The sequence below is a fragment of the Pongo pygmaeus genome, chromosome 20 (assembly GCF_028885625.2).
Source record: "Pongo pygmaeus isolate AG05252 chromosome 20, NHGRI_mPonPyg2-v2.0_pri, whole genome shotgun sequence".
NCBI classification, from domain to species: domain Eukaryota; kingdom Metazoa; phylum Chordata; class Mammalia; order Primates; family Hominidae; genus Pongo; species Pongo pygmaeus.
In genome coordinates, this window is record NC_072393.2 from 53,348,884 (window position 1) to 53,369,543 (window position 20,660).

The following is a 20,660-nucleotide window of genomic DNA, read 5'->3' on the forward strand; positions in this document are numbered from 1 at the left end:
GATTACAGGCGCCCGCCAGCATACTTGGCTAATTGTTGTATTTTTAGTAGAGACAGGGTTTCACCATGTTGGTCAGGCTGGTCTCAAGCTCCTGGCCTCAGGTGATCTGCCTGCCTTGGCCTCCCAAAGTGCTGGGATTACAGGTGTGAGCCACCGCGCCTGGCCTTGTTTCTGACTTGGTTCTCTAACTCACTCCTGCTTCCTGGGATCACCTCCCAAATAAACTGCCATCACCCAAGTCATTGTCTCAGAATCTGCGTTTGGGGAACTCAAGCAAATCTGCCACTCTTCTGTAGATGTTGATGTAGTTTCATATGTATTTCTTTCCCCACAAGATCTTGTTACCTTCTTGGAGGGCATATTAAAATGGAGAAAATTGCCAGGTGCAATGGTGCATGACTGTAATCCTAGCACTTTGGGAGGCTGAGACAGGCGGATCACTTGAGGTCAGGAATTCTAGACCACCCTGGGCAACATGGCAAAACCCTGTCTCTACTAAAAATGCAAAAATTAGCCAGGCATGGTGGCACACGCCTGTAAACCCAGCTACTCAGGAGGCTGAGGCAGGAGAGTTGTTTGAATCCGGGAGGTGGAGGCTGCAGTGAGCTGAGATTGCACCACGGCACTCCAGCCTGGGCGACAGAGCAAGACTCTGTCTAGAAAAAAAAAAAAAATACAAATTGCTTATTTCCAAGAAAACATCTCTGCTGTGGTTTCAGATTGTCAGCTGATTACAAATCATGCACCCATGATCAAATCCAACAAGAGATAGACCCCCTGCTGTAAAGGAAGAAGGCTGGCTGGGTGTAGTGGCTTATGACTGCAATCCCAGTGCTTTGGGAGGCTGAGGCAGGAGGATCTCTGAGACCAGCGGTTCAAGACCAGCTTGGGCAATATAGCGAGACCCCCCCCCCCCCATCTCTCCAATAATAATAAAAAAAATTAGCCGGGCATGGTGGCACGTGCCTGTAGTCCAATCTACTCGGGAGGCTGAAGTGGGAAGATTGCTCCAGGAGTTCGAGTCTGCAGTTGGCTGAGATCACGCCACTGCACTCCAGCCAGGGCGGTGGAGCCAAACCTTGTCTCAATAAAATCTCCACAAGGGGGCGCCATCTACATGGTGAGAGCAGGAAGGGAACCGGCCAGTGTCTCGTGTTGACGTACACATTCAGCGCTTCTTATACCTTAAAGGTGACCAGGAATCACCTGGGGGTCTTGTTAAAATGCAGGTTCTAATTCAGCAGGGCTGGGGCAGGACCATAGCTCTTGCATTTCTGTCCGTCCGTCCTTCCTTCCTTCCTTCCTTCCTTCCTTCCTTCCTTCCTTCCTTCCTTCCTTCCTTCCTCCCTCCCTCCCTCCCTCCCTCCCTTCCTTCTCTTTCTTCTTTCTTTCTTTTTCTCTCTCTCTCTTTCTTTTTTTTTTTTTTTTTTGACAGAGTCTCGCTCTGTCACCCAGGCTGGAGTGCAATGGTGTGATCTCGGCTCACTGCAGCCTTCACCTCCCGGGTTCAAACAATTCTCCTGCCTCAGCCTTCCAAGTAGATGGTGTCAGGCCTCTGAGCCCAAGCTAAGCCATCATATCCCCTGTGATCTGCACATATACATCCAGATGGCCTGAAGTAACTGAAGAATCACAAAAGGAGTGAAAATGGCCTGTTCCTGCCTTAACTGATGACATTACCTCGTGAAATTCCGTCTCCTGGCTCATCCTGGCTCAAAAGCTCCGCCACTAAGCACCTTGTGACCCCCACCCCTGCCAGCCAGAGAACAACCCCCTCTGACTGTAATTTTCCTTTACCTACCCAAATCCTATAAAACAGCTCCACCCCATCTCCCTTCACTGACTCTCTTTTTGGACTCAGCCCTCCTGCACCCAGGTGATTAAAAGCTTTATTGCTCACACAAAGCCTGTTTGGTGGTGTCTTCACACGGACGCAAGTGAAAGATGGGATCACAGGCCCCCACCACCACGCCCAGGTAATTTTTTGTGTTTTTAGTAGAGACAGGGTTTCACTATGTTGGTCAGGCTGGTCTCGAACTCCTGGCCTCAGGCAGTCCACCTGCCTCTGCCTCCCAAAGTGCTGGATTACAGGCGTGAGCTACTGCTCCCCGCCAAGATCTTGCATTTCTAACATGTCCAGGAAGCTTGATGCTGCAGATCGGGGAAACACACTTTTGTAGCGAGGGGGCTATGGCCTTAAAGTTGGGTAACTGAAGGGGACTCCCCATCTGGACCCATTTGCCCTGTTCCTCAACCCAGCTCAGGTTAGCGTCTTCATTATTTTATTATTTGTATTTTTTTTGAGACAGAGTCTTGTTTTGTCACCCAGGCTGCAGTGCAGTGGTGCAATCTCTGCTCACTGCAGCCTCCACCTCCTGGGTTGAAGTGATTCTCCTGCCTCAGCTTCCCAAATAGCTGAGATTACAGGCACCCGCCACCACTCCCAGCTAATTTTTGTATTTTTAGTAGAGATGGGGTTTAGCCATGTTGGCCAGGTTGGTCTCGAACTCCTGACCTCAAGTGATCTGCCCACCTCAGCCTCCCAAAGTGTTGGGAATACAAGCATGTGCCACCACGCCCATCTAATTTTTGTGTTTTTTTTTTTTTTTTTTTTTTTTGGGACGGAGTCTCACTCTGTTGCCCAGGCTGGAGTGCAGTGGCACGATCTCAGCTCACTGCAAGTTCCGCCTCCCGGGTTCATGCCATTCTCCTGCCTCAGCCTCCTGAGTAGCTAGGACACAGGCACCCGCCACCATGCTTGGCGAATTTTTTTGTATTTTTAGTAGAGACGGGGTTTCACCGTATGAGCTGGGATGGTCTCGATCTCCTGACCTCGTGATCTGCCCGCCTTAGCCTCCCAAAGTGCTGGGATTAAGGCGTGAGCCACTGTGCCTGGCCAATTCTTGTATTTTTAATCAAGACAGGGTTTCGCCATGTTGGCCAGGCTGGTCTCAAACTCAAGGCCTCGAGCAATCCTCCTACATCGGCCTTCAAAGTGCTGAGATTATAGGTGTGAGTCCCTGCATCTGGTTGTAACTGTATTTTTGTACCCATTAACCCATTTTTCTTTATGTCTCCCTCCCACCTTTCCTTCTCAGCCTCAGGTAACCAACATTCGACTAGAATCACACTCTTAAACACAACTTTAGAATTAGAGACTTCTAGAATTTTCAGTGTAATAATAATATCAGCTTCCATTCTGTATTTTTTTTTTTAGTTGTTTTAGAGACACAGTCTTACTCTGTTGCCCAGGCTGGAGTGCAGTGGCACAATCACAGCTCACTGCAGCTGGTCGGATAACTCCTGAGCTCAAGTGATTCTTCCACCTCGGCCTCCTGAGTAGCTGGGACTACAGGTGTGTGCTACCGTACCTGGCTAATTAAAAACAATTTTTTTTTAGACGGAGTCTTGCTCTGTTGCCCAGGCTGGAATGCAGTGGTGCAATCTCGGCTCACTGCAAGCTCCGCCTCCCGGATTCATGCCATTCTCCTGCCTCAGCCTCCCAAGTAGCTGGGACCACAGGTGCCCACCACCACGCCTGGCTAATTTTTTGTACTTTTAGTAGAGATGGGGTTTCACCGCGTTAGTCAGGATGGTCTCGATCTTCTGACCTCGTGATCCGCCCGCCTCGGCCTCCCAAAGTGCTGGGATTACAGGTGTGAGCCACCGCGCCTGGCCAAAACCAATTTTTTTTTGTAGAGATGGGGTCATGCTATGTTGGCCCGGCTGGTCTCGAACTTCTGGGCTCAGTGATCCTCCCACCTCAGCCTCCCAAAGTGCTGGGATTACAGGTATGAACCACCACGCCCGGCCTCCATTCTGTATTCTGTGCACGTCTCATCTCCACCTACTTTGTTGGTTATGAAGGCTTAGAAGAGCCCCTGGTCCTGAGCAAGCGCTATGATTATTACTACTATTTTTAAATTATTATTATTATTTTTGAGATGGAGTTTCGCTCTGTTAGCCCAGGCTGGAGTGCAATGGTGACATCTCGGTTCATTGCAACCTCTGCCTCCTGGGCTCAAGTGATTCGCCTGCCTCAGCCTCCCCAGTAGCTGGGATTACAGGTGCGCGACACCATGCCTGGCTAATTTGTGTATTTTATTTATTTATTTATTTTGAGACGGAGTCTTGCTCTGTCGCCCAGGCTGGAGTGCAGTGCCATGATCTTGGCTCACTGCAACCTCCGCCTCCCAGGTTCAAGCAATTCTCCTGCCTCATCCTCCCGAGTAGCTATGATTATAGGCACATGCCACCACGCTTGGCTAATTTTCGTATTTTCAGTACAGATGGGGTTTTACCATGTTGGCCAGGCTGGTCTTGAACTCCTGACTTCGTGATCTGCCTGCTTCGGCCTCCCAAGGTGCTGGGATTACAGGCGCGTGACACCATGCCTGGCTAAATTGTGTATTTTATTTATTTATTTTTTTTTGAGATGGAGTCTTGCTCTGTCACCCAGGCTGGAGTGCAATGGCATGGTCTCAGCTCACTGCAACCTCTGCCTCCTGGGTTCAAGTGGTTCTCCTACATCAGCCTCCTGAGTAGCTGGGACTACTGGCATGTGCGACCACACCCGGCTAATTTTTGTATTTTTAGAAGAGACGGGGTTTCACTATTTTGGCTGCGCTGGTCTCGAACTCCTGACCTCATGATCCACCCGCTTTGGCCTCCCAAAGTGCTGGGATTACAACCGTGAGCCACCGCGCCCGGCCCATTTGTGTATTTTTAATAGAGATGGGGTTTCATCATGTTGGCCACGCTGGTCTCGAACTTCTGACTCATGATCTGCCTGCCTCGGCCTCCCAAAGTGCTGGGATTACAGGCGTGAGCCACTGGGCCCAGCCACCCGGCCCTATTTTTATTATTATTGCTGGTGCTGATGTTTTCTGCCCGCCTTTGAGACGCCCTCAGCTTGGTGCATCCTCCAGCTTCCTCCTGCCTGTATCCCTCCCCTGGTGCTTATTGCAGCCTCTGGGCCTTACTCAGACCCCCCCGGTGCTAGAGTTTCTGGTAAGTTGGTCAGGCCAGGGTCGGATAACTGCATGGGCACAAGCATTGCCGCTGATGGGCCCACCATATCCTGCCTCAAAAGCCACTGTGGCCATAGCTGAGGAACCCTCGTGCCAGGGGAGGGGAGGGTGGTGAGTGGTGTTCAGCCAGCCCAGTTTGGCTGGTTCTGGGCTTCCTGTGGCCGCTGGCAAGCTGGTGGCTGGGCACAGCTGCTTCTCTTTGGGATGTGGTAGCTACAGCCGCCTGCTCAGTCCATCCCTCCTGATGGGGGTTGGCATTGCACGGTGCGATGGGTTTGTGAATGCAAACTATCATGTGTTCCGTGTGCCCTTTGGTCATGATTCTCTCTTTCTTTTTTCTTTCTTTCTTTCTTTTCTTTTTCTTTCTTTCTTTCTCTCTCTGTCTTTCTCTTTCTTTCTCTCTTTCTTTCTTTTTCTTTCCCTCCCTCCCTCCTTCTCTCCCTTCTTTCCTTCCCTCCCTCTCTCTCTCTTTCTCTATTTCTCCTTCCTTCCTTCCTTTCCTCCTTCCTTCCTTCGTGTTGTCTTTTCTTTTTGTTTTGTTTTCTTTTCTTTCTTTTTTTTTTTTTTTTTGAGACAGAGTTTCACTCTTGTTGCCCAGGCTGGAGTGCAGTGGCGCGATCTCAGCTCACCACAACCTCCGCGTCCTGGTTTCAAGCAATTCTCCTGCCTCAGCCTCCCGAGTATCTGGGATTACAGGCACGTGCCACCAGGCCCAGCTAATTTTGTATTTTTAATAAAGACGGGGTTTCTCCATGTTGGTCAGGCTGGTTGTGAACTCCCAATCTCAGGTGATCCTCCTGCCTTGGCCTCCCCAAGTGCTGGGATTACAGGCATGAGCCACCGCGCCCGGCCTTTTTTCTTCCCTTCCCTTCCCTTCCCTTCCCTTCCCTTCCCTTCCCTTCCCTTCCCTTCCCTTCCCTTCCCTTCCCTTCCCTTCCCTCCCCTCCCCTCCCCTCCCCTCCCCTCCCCTCCCCTCCCCTCCCCTCCCCTCCCCTCCCCTCCCCTCTCCTCCCCTCCCCTCCCCTCCCCTTCCCTTCCCTTCTCTTCCCTTCCCTTCCCTTCTTTTCTCCTTCCTTCCTTCCTTTTTTTTGATGGAGTCTCACTCTGTCGCCCAGACTGGGGTGCACTGGCACGATCTTGGCTCACTGCAACCTCGGCCTCCCGGGTTCAAGCAATTCTCCTGAGTAGCTGGGATAACAGGTGCTTGCCACCACACCCAGCTAATTTTTGTATTTTTAGTAGAGATGGGGTTTCACCATGTTGGCCAGGCTGGTCTCGAACTCCTGGCCTCAGGTGATCCGTCTGCCTAGGCCTCCCAAAGTGCTGGAATTACAGGTGTGAGCCACCGTGCCCAGCATAAAAAAAGGACTTCTATTGATATATAAAAATACAGACAGAAAAGTTCACCAATAATAAGCTTAAAGAATTTTTACAGCTGAATATCCCTGTGTAACCAACACTCAGATCAAGAAAAAGACTTTTTCCAACATCCAGACCCCCCCGTTCCAGTTTTTACCCGTCAAAAATAACTTCTTTCCTGGCTTATAACATCGAAGTCTAGTTTTGTGTGTTCTTGATTTTTTTTTTTTGTTTTGAGTTGGAATCTTGCTCTGTCACCCGGGTTGGAGTGAAATGGCACGATCTTGGCTCACTGCAAACTTCGCCTCCTGGGTTCAAGTGATTCTTGTGGGTCAGCCTCCCAAGTAGCTGGGATTACAGATGCCCGCCACCATGCCCGACTAATTTTTGTATTTTTAGTAGAGGCGGGTTTCACCATGTTAGCCAGGCTGGTCTGGAACCCCTGATCTCAGGTGATCTGCCCACCTCGGCCTCCCAAAGTGCTGGGATTATGGACGTGAGCAGCCATTCCTGGCCTTATTGAGATCTTTTACAATCTATTTTTTTGGTACTAAGTCTTTGAAGTCCAGTATGTGTGTCATTTTCACGGCCATGTTAATACGGACTCACTGTATTTCAAGCGCTCAGTGGTCAGATGTGGCTGGTGGCTGCCGTAATGGGCATTGCTGGTCTGGATCTTGAAGAAGAGGATGAAGAGACACCAGCACAAAAGTTACCAACACAGGCCAGGCGCAGTGGCTCATGCCTGTAATCCCAGCATTTTGGGAGGCTGAGGCGGGAGGATCCCCTGAGGTTGGGAGTTCACGACCAGCCTGACCAACGTGGAGAAACCTCATCTCTACTAAAAATACAAAATTAACCTGGCGTGGTGGCACATGCCTGTAATCCTAGCTACTCGGGAGGCTGAGGCAGGAGAATAGCTTGAACCCAGGAGGTGGAGGTTGCAGTGAGCCGAGATTGCACCATTGCACTCCAGCCTGGACAACGAGAGGGACACTCCATCTCAAAAAAAAAAAAAAAAAAAAGTTACCAACATAAAAAATGGTGTGTACACACTCTGTCCTGCAATTTCATTTCTAGAGAGTCATCTACAATAAATACTTGTACATGCATACGAGAATATATATACAAAGGTGCTCATTATATTATAACCCAAAATATTGGAAACCACCTAAAATTTCACCATTAGGGAGGTGATTGAGTAAGCAAATTTCAGACTAACAATGGACTTCTTCTTTTCCTTCCTTTTTTTTTCTTTTGAGACAGTGTCTCGCTCTGTCGCCCAAGCTGGAGTGCACTGGTGCGGTCTCGGCTCACTGCAACCTCCGCCTCCTGGGTTCATGCGATTTTCCTGCCTCAGCCTCCCAAGCAGCTGGGATTACAGGTGCCCGCCACCACGCCAGGCTAATTTTTGTATTTTTAGTAGAGACAGGGTTTCACCATGTTGGCCAGGCTGGTCTCGAACTGCTGACCTCGTGATCCACCTGCCTTGGCCTCCCAAAGTGTTGGGATTACAGGCGTGAGCCACCGCGTCCGGCCTTCTTCTTTTACTTTTCTTTTTTGAGACAGGGTCTCGCTCTGTCACCCAGGCTGGGTGATCATAGACAGTGATGCGATCATAGCTCACTGCAGCGTCAATCTCCCAGGCTCAGGTGATCCTCCCACCTCAGTCTCCAGAGTAGCCGGGATCACAAGTGTGCACCACTACATTCGGATAATTTTTGTATTTTTTGTAGAGATGGGGTTTCTTCATGTTGCCCAGGCTGGTTTTGAACTCCTGGCCTCAAGCAATCCTCCCTTCTTGGCCTCTCAGAGTGCTAGGATTACAGGCATGATCCACTGCACCCAGCTAAAGGATTTCTTATGCTGTTAAAACAGAACAAAGTGTTTTAAAATGTGTTTACAAAAACATCATTCTGACACCAGGTGCAGTGGCTCTTGCTTGCAATCCCAGCACTTTGGGAGGCTGAGGTGAGAGGATTACTTGAGCCCAGGAGTTCGAGACAAGCCTGGGCAACATAGTGAGACCCCTGGCTCTACAAAAAATAATAAAACCAAAATGAAAACCAAAACGTTATCCAGAAAAACAAAGTGATAAAGTACATTACTGGGGCCCAGCATGGTGGCTCACACCTGTAATCCTAGCACTTTGGGAGGTCGAGGCGGGAGGATCACCTGAGGTCAGGAGTTCGAGATCAGCCTGGCCGACATGGCAAAACCCCATCTATACTAAAAATACAAAAATTTGGTGGCTCATGCCTGTAATCCCAGCACTTCGGGAGGCCGAGGTGAGCGGATCACGAGGTCAGGAGATCAAGACCATCCTGGCTAACACGGGGAAACCCCGTCTCTACTAAAAAAAAAAAATACAAGATATTAGCCGGGCATGGTGGTGGGCGCCTGTAGTCCCAGTTACTCGGGAGGCTGAGGCAGGAGAATGGCGTGAGCCTGGGAGGCGGAGCTTGCAGTGAGCCGAGATCACACCACTGTACTCCAGCCTGGGCAACACAGCGAGACTCCGTCTCAAAAAAAAAAAAAAAAAAATTAGCTGGGCGTGGTGGTGGGCGCCTATAATCCAAGCTACGTGGGAGACTGAGGCAGGAGAATCTCTTGAACTTGAGTGGCGGAGGTTGCAGTGAGCTGAGATTGTGCCACTGGACTCCAGCCTGGGTGACAAATTGAGACTCTGTCTCAAAAAAAAAAAAAAAGTTATTGGAACAACTGGTGAAATTTCAGTGAGGGCTGAGTATGGTGTGGTATCAGTGGCATATTTCCTTATTTTGATAAATATATTGTGGTTATGTCAGAGAATATCCTGTCATAATCGCAATATAAGAGATACACAGTGACGAATTTATGGTAAAGGAGCATGATGTTTCCAAAGTACTCTCAAATGATTCCAGGAAAAACGTAAATAGACATAGATATATACGCCTGTGTTATTTTTCTAGGGTTTACCAGCCCCCACAATTGCATGAGCCAATTTCTTTCTGTCTTTTTTTCTGTGTGTGTGTGACAAAGTTTCGCCCTTGTCACTCAAGGCTGGAGTGCAGTGGCGCGATCTCGGCTCGCTGCAACCTCCACCTCCTGAGTTCAAGTGATTCTCCTGCCTCAGCCTCCCAAGTAGCTGGGATTACAGGTGCCCACCACCACACCTGGCTGATTTTTTGTATTCTTAGTAGAGATGGGGTTTCACCATGTTGGCCAGGCTGGTCTTGAACTCCTGACCTTCAGGTGATCCACCTGCCTTAGCCTCCCAAAGTGCTGGGATTACAGGCGTCAGCCACCGTGCCCGGCCTCTGTCTTTTTTTTTTTTTTTGAGACAGGGTCTTGCTCTTTTGTCCAGGTTGCAGTGCAGTGGCACAATCGTAGGTCACTGCAGCCTCGACCTCCTGGGCTCAGGTGATCCTCCTGCCTCTGCCTCCTAAGTAGCTAGGATTATAGGTGTGCTCCACCACACCTGGATAATTTTTTGTGTTTTGTAGTGATGGGGGTTTCACTATGTTACCTAGGCTGGTCTGGAACTCCTGGACTCCAGTGATCTTCCCACCATGGCCTCCCAGAATGCTAGGATTACAGGCATGAGCCATTGCTTCTGGCCCCAATTTCTTTCTTTTTCTTTTTTTTTTTTTTTTGAGACAGTCACTTTGTCGCCCAGGCTGGAGTGCAGTGGCATGATCCCGGTTCACTGCAACCTCTTTCTTCTGGGTTCAAGCAATTCTCCTGCCTCAGCCTCCTGAGTAGCTGGGACTACAGGTGCCTGCCACCATTCCCAGCTACTTTTTTGTATTTTTATTAAAGACGGAGTTTCACAGTGTTGGTCAGCCTGGTCTCGAACTCTTTACCTCAAGTGATCTTCCCTCCTCGGCCTCCCAAAGTGCTGGGATTACAGGCGGGAGCCAACGCGCCCGGCCGCTTTTACTGTTCTTGCAACTTTTTTCATTTGACATTCCATCAAAATAAAAAATTTCTTATTTTTTTTTTTCTGAGGGGGTGTTTTATCAAGGACACCTTTATCAAGGGTCCCGGGCCTAAAAATGTTAAGAACCCATGATTTACGGCTGAGAAGGAAACTTCGATCCAAAATCCTAAAGGTCGAGTTCCTGTGACCTGGCTTCCTGAGCCTCCCCGCTCCCGCGCGCCCTGGAGGTCAGGGCCAGAACAACACGGCATTCCTATAATGCTCCAAATCACCACAAATCGACCTTGCAAATCCTGGGTGAGTAACGCAGACCGCGCACATGGTTTCGATTAGCGGAACTAAAACTTGCTGAACATCGTGTACCCGCATGTCCATGGCCAAACACAAACTCCACCTTTGTAAAAGTCTAGGTGAATTCCCAGCTGAATTCAGAAGCATGGCAGGAATGGGACTTTTCATTGGTGTTTTTCTTTTCTTTTTTCCTTTTTTGGAGTGGGGAGGAGTGTATTTCTGGATTGTTTAAATATTTACAATGAGCATGCATTTCCTTTGCAATTAAAAGAAAACCAGATTTTTTTTTTTTTGAGACAGAATGTTGTTCTGTCCCCAGGCTGGAGTGCAGTGGTGCGATCTCACCTCACTGCAACCTCTGCCTCCCGGGTTCAAGCAATTCTCCTGCCTCAGCCTCCTAAGTAGCTGGGACTACAGGTGCCCGCCACCACGCCCGGCTAATTTTTGTATTTTTAGTAGAGACGGGGTTTCACCATGTTAGCCAGGATAGTCTCAATCTCTTGAACTCATGATCTGCCTGCCTCGGCCTCCCAAAGTGCTGGGATTACAGGCACGAGGACCGCACCCGGCCGAAAACCAGATTTTTAAAAATTGGAGTTTGCTGTAGAAAAATACTGTGGGAGAAAGTTGTGGGTGGTGTTTTGTAGAGTCGCAGAAGGACATGGGAAAAAAAATTGAGTGTGTTTCTGTAATCATCATAACAATCACACTCATTGTGCCGTAGGCTCCAAGGGAGGGCTCTGAGCTGTGGTTACCAGATAAAATACAAGATTCGCAGGTAAAATGTGAAAAATATATATATTTTTGTGATCTTAACTCACTGCAGTCTTGACTTCCTGGGCTGAAGTGATCCTCCTGCCTCAGCCTCCCAGGTAGCTAGGATCACAGGCACGTGCCACCAGGCCGAGCTAATTTTTAATTTATTTTGTTGAGATGGGATCTCACTATGTTGCCCAGGCTGCTCTCAAACTCCTGGCCTCAAGTGATCTTTCCTCGGTGTCCCAATGCCCTGGGATTACAGGTATGAACCACCAGGCCCAACTCTGAAATTTAAAGTTAACTGGGCAATCTGTAATGTGTTTTTGTTTGTGTGGGTGTGTGTGCTAAATCAGGCAACCCCCTATTCTGAGCAGAGGAGTGCTTTGACCTGACTTAGATTTTAATAGGCTCCCTCTGGTTGCTGGTGGAGATGAGACTATGGAGGGCGGGCAGTGAAGATCCCAGAGAGAAGTCTACTGTAATGATCCAAGCAGAAGGTGATAGTGATTTGGATCAGGGTAACAGAGCCAAGGTGTTGAGAGGTTGACAGGTCATGCATCTATGTTGAAGGAAAGGCCATGTCCAGGCTCCTTAGCTCGGCATTCAAGGCTTCTCTCCACCACTGGACACACTTACTCTCTAGCTTCTCAGACCCTGTAGCAGATAGAATCATGATCCCCGATGATGTCCACATCTTAATCCCCTGAACCTGTGAACAGGTGACCTTCCATGGCAAAAGGGCCTTTGCAGATAGGATTAAGTTAAAGATCTTTAGATGGGGGAGCGATTATCCTGGATTGGGTCTGGGTGGCTCAATGGAATCACAAGAGTCCTTATATGAGGAAGATAGAAATTTGAGACATACAGTAGAGGAAGAGGTGATGGGATCACAGAGGCAGGGACGGGCGTGGTGCAGCCACAAGCCAAGGAATTTCAGGAGCCACCTGAAGCTGGGAGAGGCAAGGAACACATTCTCCCCTGGAACCTCTGGAGGGAGTGCTGCCATCTTGATTTTGGACTTCTGGCCTGCAGAACCATGCCAAATAATTGTCTGGCTTTTCCTTTTTTTTTTTCCTTGAGATGGAGTCTTGCTCTGTCGCCCAGGCTGGAGTGCAGTGGTGCCATCTTGGCTCACTGCAACCTCCACCTCCCGGGTTCAAGCAATTCTTGTGCCTCAGCCTCCTGCGTAGCTGGGACTACAGGCATGCACCACCACACCCAGGTAATTTCTGTATTTTTAGTAGAGACGGGGTTTTGCCATGTTGGCCAGGCTGGTCTCGAACTCCTGACCTCAATGATCTGCCCGCCTCAGCCTCCCAAAGTGCTGGGATTGCAGGCATGAGCCACTGCGCCCGGTCCTGGTGTTAAGCCCACATTTTGTGCTAATTGGTTACAGCAGCCACGGGAAGGTAATCTAGGCTCCTTCCTTGCCCCAGGCTCTAGGAAGTATCTTACAGCAGGGGTCCCCCACCCCTGGGCTGCAGACCTGTACCAGTCCATGGCCTGCTAGGAACCATGCAGCATAGCAGGAGATGAGTGGCAGGTGAGTAAGTGAAGCTTCATCTGTATTTATAGCCACGCCCCTTCGCTCATATTACTGACTGATCTGTCAGATCAGGGGCGGAATTAGATTCTCATAAGAGCGTGAACCCTGTTGTGAACAGCACATGCAAGGGATCTGGGTTGCGCGCTCCTTATGAGAATCTAATGCCTGATGATCTGTCACTGTCTCCCATCACCCCCAGATGGGACCATCTCGTTACAGGAAAGCAAGCTCAGGGATTCCACTGATTCTACATTATGTTGAATTGTATAATTATTTCATTATATATTACCATGTAACAATAATAGAAATGAAGTATGCCGTGAATGTAAACTTGAATCATTCCAAAATCATACTCCACCATCTCTGGCCTGTAGAAAAATTGTCTTCCACAAAACTGGTCCCTGGTGCCAAAAAGGTTGGGGACCACTGTCTTAGAGAACCCAAAATGAAGCTGGAGAGGATGAAGTGTGGACCCCATTTCCAAGACGGAGATGGTTGTGGCTTGTGGAGTTGGGCGGCGGGGTAGTGCCATTTTCTATTGCCAACTTCATAACCCTAGAAGGAAGATTTTTTTCTTTTCTTTTCTTCTTTTTTTTTTTTTTTGAGATTGAGTCTTGGTGTTGTCAGCCTGGGCTGGAGTGCAATGGTGCAATCTCTGCTCACTGCAACCTCTGCCTCCCAGTTTCCAGCAATTCTCTTGCCTCAGCCTTCTGAGTAGCTGAGATTACAGGCACCCACCACCACGCCTGGCTAATTTTTGTATTTTTAGTAGAGATGGGGTTTCACCATGTTGGCCAGGCTGGTCACGATGGTTTTTTTTTTTTTTTTTGAGACAGAGTCTTGCTCTGTTGCCCAGGCTGGAGTGCAGTGGCACGATCTTGGCTCACTGCAACCTCTGCCTCCCAGGTTTAAGCGATTCTCCTGCCTCAGCTTCCCAAGTAGCTGGGATTACAGGCGCCAGCCACCACACCTGGGTAATTTTTGTATTTTTAGTAGAGACAGGGTTTCACCATGTTGGCCAGGCTGGTCTTGAACTCCTGACCTCAAGTGATTCACTTGCCTCAGCCTCCCAAAGTGCTGGGATTATAGGCGAGAGCCATTGTACTTGGCCCTAGAAGGAAGATTTAACAGTAAAATATACTCAAATGCTGGGCTACCTCCACAGACTTGCTTGGCCTCTCTGGGCCTCAAATCAGCCTGGCTGGGAGGCTGAGTGGGGGTTACAATCTCTGCTTTCTTGAATCCCAAGGGAGGCGTTTAAGCCAACTGCATTCCTGAGCTTTTGCCCAGAAACCTGGGGTCTTAGGAGGAAAGAGATAGATGGCTCCAGTCCGGGTGCGGTGGCTCACACTTGTAATTCTAGCACTTTGGGAGGTCGAGGTAGGTGATTGCCTGAGCTCAGGAGTTCGAGTCCAGTCTGGCCAACATGGAGAAACTCCGTCTTTACTAAAAATACAAAAAATTAGCCAGGGGTGGTGACAGGCACGTGTAATCCCAGCTACTCGGGAGGCTGAGGCAGGAGAATTACTTGAACCCGGGAGGCAGAGGTTGCAGTGATCCGAGATTGCACCACGCACTCCAGCCTGGGCAACAGAGCAAGACTCTGTCTAAAAAAAAAAAAAAAAAAAAAAGAGAGATGGCCCCAAATAGGGAAACCAAGGCCAGGAGAGGGGCCGAGCCTGCACAGGAACTTCCTCGGTTTTCCGAGCGCCGGCCCCCCTTCTCTGCCTAGGAGGAGGTGGTTAGAGTCCCCTGGGTGTGTGCCCCGCAGAGGGAGCTCTGGCCTCAGTGCCCAGTGTGCAGACCAATGAGAGCCCCAGAGAGAAAGACGGTCATTTCCTCCCTGCATCTTCCCTCGGGGCTTTAAAAACCACAGCCCTTGGGCAGGAGGGGCCTTCGATCCTCGGAGGGCCCAGGAGACCAGAACATGGTGAGTCTCGAAGGGGAATGGCAGCAGGAAACTTTGTCCTGGGTCCGTCCCATCTCTGCTCCCGTGGGTCCTTCTCTCTCCCCAACTCTCGCCATCAACTCTGTCTGTCTCTCCCTTTCCTTCTCTCTCCCTGTCTTCCACCTCCCACCTTCCCTCTCTCCCGCATCCCAGGCTCTCACACTCCAGGGCTGGGATGTGGCCATGGGAATAAGATTGTCAAGACTGTGGGAGCCACGGCAACCTCATGGGGCTGAGGCCCGAGAAGATTCCCCAGGGGAGGGGACCCTTGAGTTGGGTCTCGTAAGGTGACTAAGAATTCCACAAGCAGCCGAGCGCGGTGGCTCACACCTGTGATCCCAGCACATTGGGGATTGTGCCAAGGCGGGAGGATTACTTGAGGCCAGGGGTTCAAGACCAGCCTGGCCAACATAGTGAGACCCTGTCTGTATTTTTTTTTTTAAAGAATTCCACAAGTGAAGAAATCTAGAACAGGCCTTCCAGGCAGTGAGAATGGCAGAGAAAATGTTGGGAGGCTGGAAAGAACCAGTTTGGAGGAATGATCAAGTTACTCAGATGCTCTTGCAGATAGATGTTCTTTTCTTTTTCGACTTGGGGTCTTGCATGTTGCCCAGGCTGGAGTGCAGTGGCACCATCATAGCTCACTGCAGTCTTGAACTCTTGGGCTCAAGTGATCCTCCTGCTTTAGCCTCCTGAGTATGTGGGACCACAGGCATGCACCACTATGTCTGGCTAATTTTTTACATTTTTATTCTTGTAGAGATGGGTTCTTGCTACGTTGTCAGGGCTGGTCTTAAATTCCTGGCCTGCCACCTTGGTCTCCCAAAGCTCTGGGATTACTGGCGTGAGGCCATTGTGCCTGGTCGTTTCAGATGTTCTGCATGACAGAGATGGGGAAACTGAGGCCCAGGCAGGAGCAGAGATGGATGGGGACCCTCCGTGGTTGGTGGCAGAACCAGGTTATGCCATGGATTCTGTGAGTGTCAGAAGGAATGCACCCCAGGCTAAATGAGGGTCCCCGTCATCCCTGCATCTGGAGGCCTGGGCACTGACCCAGCAGAGCTGTGGTTCAGCACCTGCTGTAACACAGGCATTGCCTTGCTTCATCTGCATCAAAGCGGAAACGGAAGATGGTTTGGATGGACCGGGGGGGGGTCTGATGTTGCTTCATTCCTGCATTCCACTCTTGAGATCGACTTGGGCAAACGGGACTCTCTGATTCTTCTTCTTCTTCTTCTTCCTCTTTTTTTTCCTTTCCAAAACATATTCCAAAGTACCAAAGGATACTCGGTAAAAACTCATTCTTGGCCGGGTGTGGTGGCTCACGCTTGTAATCTGAGCACTTTGGGAGGCCGAGGTGGGCAGATCACAAGGTCAGGCGATTGAGACCATCCTGGCCAACATGGTGAAACTCTGTCTCTACTAAAAATACAAAAATTAGCTGGGTGTATAAGCGGGCGCCTGTAGTCCCAGCTACTTGAGAGGCTGAGGCACGACAATTGCTTGAACCCACGAGGTGGAGGTTGCAGTGAGCCGAGATTGCTCCACTGCACTCCAGCCTGGCAACAGAGCAAGACTCCATCTCAAAAAACAAACATAGAAAAAAAAAACACTCATTCTCCCTGCCTACCCCAGAGCCTCTGACTCCTTTTCTTTCCTTTTTTTTTTGAGACAGAGTTTCACTCTTGTCGCCCAGACTGGAGTGCAATGGCACGATCTTGGCTCACCACAACCTCTGCCTCCTGGGTTCAAGCAATTCTCCTGCCTCAGCCTCCCGACCAGGTGGGATTACAGGCATGCACCACCATGCCTGGCTAATTTTTTGTCTTTTTAGTAGAGACAGAGTTTCACCATGTTGGCCAGGCTGGTCTTGAACTCCTGACCTCGTGTGATCCACCCACATTGGTCTCCCAAAGTGCTGGGATTACAGGTGTGAGCCACCCTACCTGGCCCTCTGACTCCTTTTCATTGCCCCCTCCCCTACTCAGGGGCAACCATGGGATGCCAGTTTGTGGTGGATCCTTCCAGAAACAGTTTACAGATGCCTGAGAGCACAGATGCTTAGGGAACAAAGTAAGGACTAGCGTGATGCGGGGAACCCCAAAACCGAGCTCAGCTTCTGTCTCTACTATGAAATAGTTGCGGAGATCTGTCCTCTCTGTGCTTCTCTCTCCTTATCTTTTTGTTTTTTGAGACAGTGTCTTGCTCTGTCTCCCAGGCTGGAGTACAGTGGTGTGATCTCAGCTCACTGTAACCTCCACCTCCTGGGTTCAAGTGATTCTCCTGCCTCAGCCTCCCAGGTAGCTGGGACTACAGGTGCCTGCCACCACGCCTGGCTAATTTTTGTATTTTTAGTAGAGATGGGGTTTCACCATGTTGGCCAGGCTGGTCTTGAACTCCTGGCCTAAAGCAATCTTCCCGCCTTGGCCTCCCAAAGTGCTGGATTACAGGCGTGAGCCATCACGCCCAGCCTCCTTCTCCTTATCTTTAAGGTGAAGATAATACTAGAACCTACATCATAGGCTAGTTGAGAGAATTGACTGAGTGAATGCATGAAAAGTTCTTGTAACAGTGCCTGGTATACAGTTGGCGCTCAATGTGGATGACATTTCTATCCTTTCCCAGCCTTATAAATAGCAGTATGTTTTGTACAGTACTCTACGTCTGGCTTTTTTTCATGAATAACATATAGTATTATTAACTAGCATTTATTGAGTGCTTACTACATACCAGGCATTGTATTAAGGCTTTCATTAATTTCCCCTTAAACAACTTTGAGGAAGGTACTTCATTCCCGTGTAGTTGAAGGGAGTTGCCTCCTCCTCCTTTTTTTCTTTTTTCTAGACAGGGTCTACTGAGGTCTCTCACTTCAGCCTCCTGAGTAGGTGGGACTACAGGTGCATGCCACCACACCCGGCTAGATTTAAAATTTTTTGTAGAGGTGGGGCCTTGCTATGTTGCCCAGCCTGGTGCTTCTTTCTTTTATCAGCTGAGTAATATGCTAATAGGAGGTTTCATCCCCTTCAATGGAAATTTAGTTTGCTTCTAATATTTGGTCTGTTTTGTTTTGTTTTGAGACGGAGTCTTGCTCTGTCACCCAGGCTGGAGGGCAGTGGTGCAATCTTGGCTCACTGCACCTCCGCCTCCTGGATTCTGGTGATTCTCCTGCCTCAGCCTCCCAAGTAGCTGGTATTACAGGTGCGCGCCACCACACACGGCTAATTTTTGTATTTTATTTTAGTAGAGACGGGGTTTCACCATGTTGGCCAGGCTGGTCTCGAACTCCTGACCTCGTGATCCACCCGCCTCAGCCTCCCAAAGTGCTGGGATTACAGGTGTGAGCCACCGAGCCTGGCTTCCAGCCACATTCTTTAACTCAGCATCTGCAGACCTTCCAGTCCCATCTTGGCCACCTGCCAGCCATGCTGACCTTTCGTTTCTGCTGTGCACCACCTGCCCTTCCTCTCTCCTTTCCACCTAGAATGCATGCCCCCCCACTCCCAATGCACTTTAGGCCTGCTGGTAGTCACTCAAAGAGAGGGCTCTGGGCCGGGCGCAGTGGCTCACGCCTGTAATCCCAGCCCTTTGGGAGGCTGAGGTGGGCGGATCACGAGGTCAGGAGATCAAGACCATCCTGGCTAACACGGTGAAACCCTGTTGCTACTAAAAATACAATTAGCCGGGCGTGGTGGCGGGCACCTGTAGTCCCAGCTACTTGGGAGGCTGAGGCTAGCGAATGGTGTGAATCCAGGAGGCGGAGCTTGCAGTGAGCCGAGATCGCGCCACTGCACTCCAGCCTGGGGACAGAGTGAGACTCCATCTCATTAAAAAAAAAAAAAAAAAAAAAAAAAAGGCTGGACGCGGTGGCTCACGCCTGTGATCCCAGCACTTTGGGAGGCCAAGGCGGGTGGATCACAAGGTCAGGAGATTGAGACTCATCCTGGCTAACACGGTGAAACTCCGTCTCTACCAAAAATACAAAAAATTAGCCAGCATGGTGGCGGGCGCCTGTAGTCCCCGCTACTTGGGAGGCTGAGGCGGGAGAATGGCGTGAACCCAGGAGGCGGAGCTTGCAGTGAGCCGAGATAGCGCCACTGCACTCCAGCCTGGGCAAAAGAGCAAGACTCAGTCTCAAAAAAAAAAAAAAAAAAAAGAGAGAGAGGGCTCTGGGGCTCAGCTCTCAGGAGTTTCTCTCCTGTCTCTGTTCTTGCTAACTGAGAAGACTTGGAGAGGTCTCTTCATTTCTCTGTAGCCTCATTTTTCTCTTCTGGAAAATGAGTGTTGCTGTTGCAACAAGTAAGTCTCCTAGGGTTGCTTTGTGGGTTAAATGAGATAATACACGAGAAAGGCTCAGGACAGCCTGGCAATGATTATGGCTGTTCTTGTAAGTACTGCGCCTTCTCCTTCACCCTGTTCTCATCTGATCGTTCACATCTTGCGGCCAGCACCCTTGTCTAAGCCACCGTCGTGCCTCACGTCACCTGGACAGTTCCAATCTCCGTTTCCTCCCAGCTTCTGCTCTCTGCCCCTTTCTCCATGCAACAGACAAGGGTTGTTCCTCTAATGAGCATGTGAATTTAGGAACAGTAATAGTACCCTGCCGTTCGTGCTATTGTGACATACATATGCACTGTGATTAGGAAATTACTAAGCCAACACCTGGGAAGCACATGGAATAGTGCCAGGCAATTAGAATCCCCGGAGTAGCCCTGGACCTGCAGTGCCCAGAATGTGGGGCATGTGCCACAATGCAGCTACCTACATTTATTTTTCACTATTTTATTTTATTTTACTTTATTTTATTTTATTTTTGAGATGGAGTTTTGCTCTTGTTGCCCAGGCTGGAGTGTAGTGAAGCGATCTCGGCTCACTGTAGCCTCCACCTCCCGGGTTCCAGCGATTCTTCTGCCTCAGCCTCCCAGATAGCTGGGACTACAGGCGCACGCCACCACTCCTGGCTAAGTTTTGTATTTTTAGTAGAGACAGGGTTTCACCATGTTGGTCAGGCTGGTCTTGAACTGCTGACCTCAGGTGATCCACCCGCCTGGGCCTCCCAAATTGCTGGAATTACAGGCGTGAGCCACCGTGTCCAGCTTATTTTATTTTTTAGAGATGGAGTCTCGCTCTGTCGCCCAGGCTGGAATGCAGTGACGCGATCTCGGCTCACTACAACCTCCACCTCCTGGGTTCAAGTGATTTTCCTGCCTCAGTCTCCTGAGTAGCTGGAATTACAGGTGACTGCCATCACACCCAGCTAATTTTTGTATTTTTAGTAGAGACGGGGTTTCACTATGTTGGCCAATCTGGACTTGAACTCCTGACCTCAAGTGATCTGCCTTCCTTGGCCTCCCAAAGTGCTGGGATTACAGGCGTGAGCCACCGCTCCTGGCCTCACCCTAGATCTTGGAGGTCTTTCCACATCATTATATAAACATTCTTTTTGTTTGTTTTTTTCTTTTTTGTAGGGATAGGGTCTTGCTAGGTTACCCAGGCTGATCTTGAACTCCTGGGCTCAAGCAATCCCCCTGCTTCAGCCTCCCAAAGTGCTAGGATTACAGGCATGAGCCACTGCACCTGGCCAACTTTTCCATTCTTTTTGATAGCTGTGTAGTATTCTGTTGCCTGGATGTACCATAATTAATTTAGCCAGTCCCCTCTTGCTGGACACGTCAGTTATTTCCAGTCTTTGGAGAGGTGCTGCAGTGGCAAAACTTTGCAAGCCGTTTGTGTCTGAAGATCCTGGAAACCACAGGATGTTGGAATCAGCACATTTTTTCTGCCTTTCTGAAGTCAACCAGAGGAAAG

General features: G+C 49.6%; 1 protein-coding gene across 4 annotated transcripts in view; it reads left to right on the forward strand.

The window, feature by feature from the left end:
• The window catches only part of C5AR1 (complement C5a receptor 1), a 49,284-nt gene that overhangs the window by 17,513 nt on the left and 11,111 nt on the right, over positions 1–20,660 (forward strand). The window contains exon 1 of one of the 4 annotated variants that reach the window (XM_054463753.2): positions 10,380–10,608. The exons of 1 other annotated variant lie outside the window; for it this stretch is intronic. In XM_054463753.2, the coding sequence (XP_054319728.1) occupies positions 10,570–10,608 (39 nt within the window). In that variant the 5' untranslated portion in view covers positions 10,380–10,569. Of the gene's footprint in view, positions 1–10,379; positions 10,609–14,794; positions 14,838–20,660 lie in introns of those variants that run through there. 2 more of the 4 variants (XM_054463754.2, XM_063658644.1) reach the window with 2 other exon arrangements.